General features: G+C 42.0%; 1 protein-coding gene across 1 annotated transcript in view; it reads right to left on the bottom strand.

Annotated features, from left to right (window-relative positions):
• Positions 1 to 2,826: 2,826 nt before the first annotated feature.
• Positions 2,827 to 8,292, bottom strand: part of KCTD12 (potassium channel tetramerization domain containing 12) — a gene marked incomplete at its 5' end in the record, with an annotated part of 5,839 nt that continues 373 nt past the window's right edge. Inside the window, one exon of the mRNA XM_010855139.1 lies at positions 2,827 to 8,289. Coding sequence (XP_010853441.1) covers positions 7,829 to 8,289 — 461 coding nt within the window. The remainder of the gene's footprint in view (positions 8,290 to 8,292) is intronic.

The raw sequence follows: 8,292 nt of genomic DNA, 5'->3' as shown, positions 1-8,292 counted from the left end.
TGTATCTACACCTCAATTAGTCCAACTAGTATTCCAGGAAGGTGCTCCGTATTTATTTTATAGTTTCCCATCCTTTTCCAACTCCCCCAAGAGGTGCCTCATTAAGAAGTATGGGAAACATTATAGTTCCTCTAATGTACTATATTCTTAAAAACCAAGCATCAGCCATAAGTAATGAAAAAAAACTAGAATAAAAACTGAGGGAGGAGGACTTTCATAAGTTGAAAAAAACAAAGGTGTGTGTGGGGTTTGGGTTTTTGGTTTCTTTTTTTTTCTTGCAAGGGGGGCTTGTCCTCAATGTGAATGGTACATAAAACTTCACACTGTTATCTAATGACTCTGTAGTTATTTCACACTACCACCATCCTCATTCCCTTTAGAATTTCCAATGAAACCTATTATTTCCATAGCACTTAAAGAAGAAAAAAGCATCTCCAGGTGCTTTCTCTCTTGACATCACTTCATACAAAAAAGACTCAGATATATTTGCATATATGTAAAAAGATTTTCAATAGAGCACTTTTCGAAGCAGAATACAAAACTTAAATGCCCATCAAAAAAAGACTGGCAAAATAAATGACACCACATCTAGACAATGGCAGATCACTCAGAATATTATGACGCCATCAAATAAGATGAGGTAAATCACTGCTACATGTCCAAGCACGCATTTCAAGAGCTCCAGGGTCAGTGGTTAAAAGAAGAAAGCAAGGCAAGGAATGGATATAAACCCTACTGAACACACAAAAAAGAGAGAGGAATTATTTATGTATTCATTCATTCCTATATTCATTCATTTGTTCAATATATGGAATATTTCTATAAAGATTTACCAATGATTACCCCTGGGAAGGAGATCAGCCCTGGGTGTTCTTTGGAAGGAATGCTGCTAAAGCTGAAACTCCAGTACTTTGGCCACCTCATGCAAAGAGTTGACTCATTGGAAAAGACTCTGATGCTGGGAGGGATTGGGGGCAGGAGGAGAAGGGGACGACAGAGGATGAGATGGCTGGATGGCATCACTGACTCAATGGACGTGAGTTTGAGTGAACTCCTGGAGTTGATGATGGACAGCGAGGCCTGGCGTGCTGCGATTCATAGGGTCGCAAAGAGTCAGGCACAACTGAGTGACTGAACTGAACTGAACTGTACCCCTGGGAAGGCAATGGCACCCCACTCCAGTACTCTTGCCTGGAAAATCCCATGGATGGAGGAGCCTGGTAGGCTATAGTCCATGGGGTCACAAAGTGTCAGACACGACTGAACGACTTCACTTTCACTTTCACCCCTGGAAAAAACTAGGGGTTACTGAAGGGTGGACATCTACTTTTTATGATATACACTCTTATGCTGCTTAAATTTTTCACCCTATATTTTTTGGAAACTAAAACAAAAGCTATCTAGAGGAAGTACAGGCAAAAGCAAAGAGGAAGGCCAAAGGCGGCCTTGCTCCTCCGCCCAATGCACAGCTTCCTGTGTCACAGCCCAGCAACACAGGACTGGTGCGGCCAGCTTCAACGTCTGTGGTTTCTCAACCCGGGGGCACTGTGTTTTCAATCAAGAACGGTGGGACATCAGTGACCAGGGATGATTCAAGAAAGAGCCCCTATATCCAAAATGCAGATATATTTGTTCATACAGATGATTCACTTTGTTGTACAACAGAAACTAACACAACATTGTAAAGCAATTATACTAAGACAATAAAATAAACAGACTTCCCAGGTGGCTCAGACGGTAAAGAATCCACCTGCAATGAGGAAGACCTGGGTTTGATCCCTGGGTTGGGAAGATCCCCTAGAGGGAGGGCATGGCAACCCACTCTAGTGTTCTTGCCTGGAGAATCCCCATGGACAGAGGAGTCTGGCAGGCTACAGTACATGGGAGTCATATAGAGTCAGACACAACTGGTTGACTAAGAACAGCAAATAAAATTTAAAAAAAAAATGCAGAGCCTCTTCCCACATTCTTTAGATTTTTATCTTCATGCATTATACTTTTAATTAAGGCCTATCTCACAGCTTCTTTTTCCTTTTCCTATAAACTTGAAGAGGTCATCTCTATCTACAACCCCATCCTCTGTTCAAAATAATTCACATGTGTTGCCAAGACTGTGGTCAAAGGAAATGTTTGTGAAGGGCTTTACCTCCACACTAAGGACCAAACCACCCTGACAACAGGGGTTCTTGACAAAAAACTCTGGGGAAAAGGCCCATTCTCTCCTGGCCCAGCTGGCTAATTTCCGAGGAGGAGCCCTTCTAATGGTATTAACCTCACAATAATTTAGGAAGCATTACCAGTTTTTAAGGGGTTTCCCTGGTGACTCAGAGGTAAAGAATCCTCTTGCAATATAGGAGACGCAAGGGACTCAGGTTCGATCCCTAGGTCGGAAAGATTCCCTGGAGGAGGGGTTAGCAACCCATTCCAGTATTCCTGGGGCTTCCCTGGTGGCTCAGATGGTAAAGCATCTGCTTGCAATACGTGAGACCGAGGTTTGATCCCTGGGTCGGGAAGATTCCCTGGAGAAGGAAATCGCAACCCACTCCAATATCCTTGCCTAGAGAATTTCATGGACACAACAGCCTGGCTACAGTTCATGGGGTCACAAAGAGTAGGCCACGACTGAACCACTAACAGGAACTAACCGGTATTCTTGCCTGAAGAATCCCATGGACAGAGGAGCTTGGCAGGCTGCAGTCCATAGGGTTGCAAAGAGTCAGACATGACTGAAGTGACAGCATGCACACATGCTGTATTCAGAGTGCCCCTTAAATGAAATTAGACCAGTGTGTGAGCCAGTCCATACCTTGGAGCCAAGAGGAATAATTAAAGGAGTAGATGTTTTATTCTTTAGTGTTTAATAGAATACATAACAAGTCACATAATCAATGATTCATTACTTCACACACAGGGAGGAAAACAGCATCGAGTATTTCTGTTATACAACTGGTTGTGAACAGAGAGAACAAAATTTCTAGAGCATTTAGATGGTTGAAGAAATTCTCACTTTAAGTTTGGGCATGTCTGAAAAGAACTTCGTCGGTTTTTAAAATATAGAACGATTGTTTTTTCCTTGGCTTTCTGTTTTGTTAGAAAGTCTGGTAGTTGTATGATGATTTTTTTTCCCCCTTTCTCCTTCATTCACTGAGGAAATGGCTAAGTGATCCATATCACTGAGCATTTAACATGTTCAACAATTTCATAAGCCCAGGTAACTCTGTGGGAATCTTACATCATCTCCCAGATAAGAGTTTTTCAGATGCCCAGAAAAACTTAAACAACACATTATTTATAACTCCAAAATTAACATACATAATGGATATTTTTAACCTTTGTCATTAAATGTCACATATGCTGTTTGAGTGATCATAAATGAATTGTCATTTGTATTCAATAGTAATAGCAAAATTCACCTGCCTATGAAGTCACAAAGACAGTTGTATAATAGCTTACATTACAATTATGTCCACATACCTCAAAACACGTTTAAATTTCTTAAAAAAACTTGGGGAAAAAAATCACAAAATGTCTAAGGTGACAAGAATTCTTGATCAACTAGTTCAGCTTCCTACCACACGAGATTATACTGTAATATAAATATTCTGGTTGAATTTCTTCCATCAAAGTTTCAAGGGTCCCAGTAGAGAATATTAATCTTCAAACATTAATCCTTTTAGATGTTTATTGTCCAAAATTGTGACAAAGAAAAGTTAACTTCAACATAGCATGTTTCTGGCTTTAGGAAGGCTTATTTTAGGTACCATAGCCACTGGAAACAGAAGAATATTTTATTTCTCAAGAGAGAGATTTAGGTCATCTAAGAAAACTAATTCAGTTTTTAAATGAGTTATAATAAGGAAAAACAGAAGAAAAAAAAATCCAAAGAATTTACTCTGGTAGGTTTAGAATAAAAACATTCAGTTTACAATAAAAATTTTAAGTCAACTGAGTAAAGTACTTATGATTTAGACTATAAAAGAAATTCTTAGGGAATTCAACCCCAGTCAATACTTTTCTAAATACCTGCACTATCATTTAGCATTTTCCATGTGGAGTATAAAACTGTTTTTTGGCTATTAGATTAGAATTTACCATAATTTGAAAAGTAAAAAATTATCAAAGCTTCAACTTACATGGCTTTAATGTAATAACATTACAAGGAAAAAACGAATAAAAATGGAAATGTGTCATGAGCACTGCCAGTTGCCCATTTTGTCTGAGAATTCAGATTATGCATTTCCCCAGAGAAGCAACAGGCCATACATATATATACGGATCTGGTTTGAAAGAGAAGACAATTTGGGCTAGTATTAATACAAATTACTTTGCTATCAACACCAAAACCAAATAAAATACAAGAATAAAAATCGTCTGCAAAGGGAAAAAAATTTTAAGTTTCACACACTCAAGGAGTATTTTCCAAAACACATAATCTGAAACATTAAAATGAGCATGGATCATAGTTCTACATGTATTAAAAAACAGACAATTTGTCAAACTCTTGGTGCAAAAGCATTGGACATGGTACCTGTTTTTCTAACCACCACTGTCAACTATTCTTTTTCAAAAAGTTAAATTTGTTATTAAAATCTCAGTAATATTTATGGACCAAATGGTAGTTGAGCCATTACATATGTAAATACATACTGCACTGAGTCAGATGAATGCAGTTTAATTTCTGAATAATTTATGACACTCTTCCAAGTTCCTGACTGTCTTTGGAGGGCTTACTCACACATACCCTCAGAATCTCATCCAACCTACAGATGACAATCAACACTCCCAGCCCGTGATGTAGGCCAGTAAGGCTCCTTCTTCCATGGCTCAAAGCACATGGTGAATAAGGGACCCAAAAGGGCAGTGGCCAAGTCATCTTACCTCAGTTTCAGTGTCCACCCAAGGGAAACATGAGTTTCCTACCCAGCCTTTACTTTGGGTTGAAGATAAAATTTTTCACGTATCAACTTCCAACTTTAGAGAGGACAGTTATCATACGAAAAGAGGTCAGTTTACTGTCTCTAACAGTTCAATTCCCAGTTTTTCAGCTAATGAAAGAAGGAGGGGAGACCTGCAGGCCACCAGGGATGTCTGGAAGGAGAAAATTTTGCCAAGCAGTGGAACAGTCAACTCAAAGTTTTACAAGATAAAACTTTTTAGACTTGAGTGGCAGAGACAAAACTCGACCAGTTTCCCATGACTCCTGGAGTTGAGCAGACTTAACAAGGAAAATCAGAAGCTCAGAGTCTTGCCATATGTCAGTGGCTTTCATCTGTCCCCAAGACATTCTCAGTTACCTGCTTTGTGTTGCACAATACAGAAGAGCACATGGGGTACAGAAATCTCTGTGATACTCACTTTTGGCCAGCAGGTGACATTCCTAAATCATTTCAGGTTTGAAACAGGGGTATGTTCTAATGCGTTACCTAGTCCGAGAACATACTCAACACCAGCAAATGTGACTTTCTGATTTTGTTTCTGCTTCCTTTAAAATTACAGTCTTTGTATATAAAGCTAACTGTACTTTTCTAAAAATGAACCTCCAGTGAAAGACCTCAAGTCCTTCTCTCCCTCAATAAAAAAAGAAAAGAATTAGTGGATTAAAAATGCAGGTACCTTGGTTTACAAAGACAGTAATTCAACATATTAGAATACAACTAATAGCTAAGCAAAAAGAATGGAGCAAATTCAGCTTTATAATTATGCATTTTTTTCCTAACCCAATTTCCCCATAGACAAGGATATAAGAAACTCATCAAAGCATGTTGCTTTAGTATATACACCATCTGATGCAAGTTACTAGGGTAAATACAGGAAAGTTTATAGCATTTAGTAAATGAATTAAAAAACTAAATGATTCGTGTAAAATGTTTATATATGGTATATACAGATTGGATCACATGAGGCTAAGAATAAAACTGTTTCAATTCTTAACATCTGTTACGGACATATAGGAAGATATAGTACAAGATTCATTTTTAAAAAGAAGAAAAAAATAGCGCTAATTTCAACACTGAAAAGACTCTTACAAAATCTTTTAAAAACATACTTCAGAGAATGATGCTGAAACAAATGAAAAAGGAAAGGCTTCTCCTTAATCACAGAATATCCAAAGGAGCCTCATAGCATGAAAGACAAGGATTCATTTCCCTTCACTTACAGTGTAGATAGGATATACAGTGGGGATTTATTCCATGGTAGAGTAAAGGTATAAGGCAACCAGGTCTCCTTCTGCTTCAGCTGCATTTACCTGGGACACCATTTTATTGCTCAGCTAGCTCACTTTGAAGTACTTATTTGCCTTCATTTAAAAATATTCCCACTTTCCAGTTATCTACAGATGGCAGCCCTCAGCATTTCTGCTTCTCTGAAGCTCTGTCATTTGGAAAGACTCACCTTCACTTCAAACCACCTGCATCAAAAGGGCATTTTCAGGTTTGCCCAGAAGTCAACATTGGCTGGGCTTAGAGAAAATAAAGATTTTTTTAATAAGAAAACTAAATCTAAGTAACTCAAACATATTTTGCTCAAGGTAACAGATTTTAAAATCAGGACTTATAATCAACAAGAAAATAAAAGTTCAAAAACTAAAACCCTACTGGGTAACTCTTTGGTTAGGTTATATAAGTATCAGTAACTTCTAAGTTTAGGACTCAAAACAGTTAGTTCAATCAACTGCCAGGTAAGAGGAGATCTGTGATTGATCTTTACAAAACGCTCTGCTTGTTTCTTGCCTGCTATTTTGTAAATGTGCATATACTCAGACGGATGGTACAAACTTCCAACTGTCAACAATAAATGAGTATATCTGCTCCCCCCATTTCCCACCCTTCTTACCCTTCTCCTTCCTCCCTCCCCACCCTACCCCCTAAGTCTTAAGAACTAAGGTACTACTGCCATTCACTGCAAGAATACGGGCTTTCCTAACACCCACGACGTGCGTTACCACCCAGCTCCGTTTACAGTCACAGCAGTGCTTGGTGACCTGGGCTGTCATGCTCTCTTTCCCCGTCTTGCCAATAAAGGCTGCCATGTCAAGCCGTCGAAAACCCTCGAAAACCAAGGGCTTCGGGCGCTGAGCCCAGGAGAAAGGGTGCCTCCTCAGGCAGGAGGGGAACTTCCTGCAAGTTTAAGCCACAGGCGAAGATCTTTAAATCGGCACGGAAACCAGAGGCTCCTCCGTAGAGCCAGCACGAGATTCTTCTACTTCTACCTGTAACCGTTCCGAACTTTCTTCGCGTGTAGTCACTGAACTACCTCCGCACTGAACTCATTACGGCTCGGCTCCGGAGTCCTCCGTTCAGACTTCTAAAACTCTACCTTTAAAGGTCAAAAGACTGCGTAATGAATGACCTTTAGAAACTAAACTATTCCCAGAGTGCTACCAAGTCTCTTAAACCGCGAGTGAGTCATCAGGGCTTTGAGAAGACTTCAAGGAATCTTCTACACAAGTGGACAGGGTCCAATCAGGGTCGAACAATTCAGTCATTCCCGGCTACCCTGTGGCTTTGTGGCCACACTGCCCCACCCCCCACTAGATCCAGACTGAAGGACAACTCGAGGGGAGGGTTGGTTTGGGGCCGGGGACAGAGGAAACATGGGGTGGAGGGGTACGTCTGGGCTCTCTTTCAGTGGGGTCCGGAGAAGACGAAGAAGCCGATAGGATCTGCGGCTGCAGCCTGTAAAGTGAGGGGGCAGTGGGTCTACGGGAGGTGGGGAACGGGGGGAACGCGAGAACGTGGTGGGTCGGAGGGGGAATCTAGAGTCCCCTCCAGGGCAAAAAGGAGAGGAGGGAACAGGCGCGCTGGAGTCGCCAGGGGGAGCGGGGAGCTCACTCCCTGCAGAAGACGTACTCGGTGTAGCTAGTCCAGATCTTGTCCTCGCTCTGGTCGGTGCTGCCGGCGAAGGCGCAGGTGCCCGTGGAACTGCACGCCACCATGTGGAAGCCCGACTCGGACAGCTTGTCGAAGGCCTGCTCCAGGAAGTTGAACTTGAGGTAATAGCGCGAGGTGTAGCGCTCCGGGGGCCGGTCGGGGTCCCGGCTCTCGTTCAGGGTGTCCCCGAACACCTCCTTGGCCAGCGACGTCTTGCCGCACACGGTGATGCGCGCCACTCGCCGGAACTTGGCGTCTGCCTGCGCATCCCGCCCGATCGTGTAGGAGCCGCGGTAGCCGATGGTGATGTAGCCCGAGCGCCGGCTGCCGTCCCACGACTGGGACGGCGTAAGCAGCGGGCCCGCCGCGCCCCCGGACGGGCTGCGGCTAGCAAGCTCCAGCGTGGGCGACGGCGCCCCGG

The sequence above is a fragment of the Bison bison genome, unplaced genomic scaffold (genome assembly GCF_000754665.1).
Source record: "Bison bison bison isolate TAMUID 2011002044 unplaced genomic scaffold, Bison_UMD1.0 scf7180017864354, whole genome shotgun sequence".
Lineage (NCBI taxonomy): Eukaryota > Metazoa > Chordata > Mammalia > Artiodactyla > Bovidae > Bison > Bison bison.
This window is presented reverse-complemented; position numbering and strand designations above follow the sequence as displayed.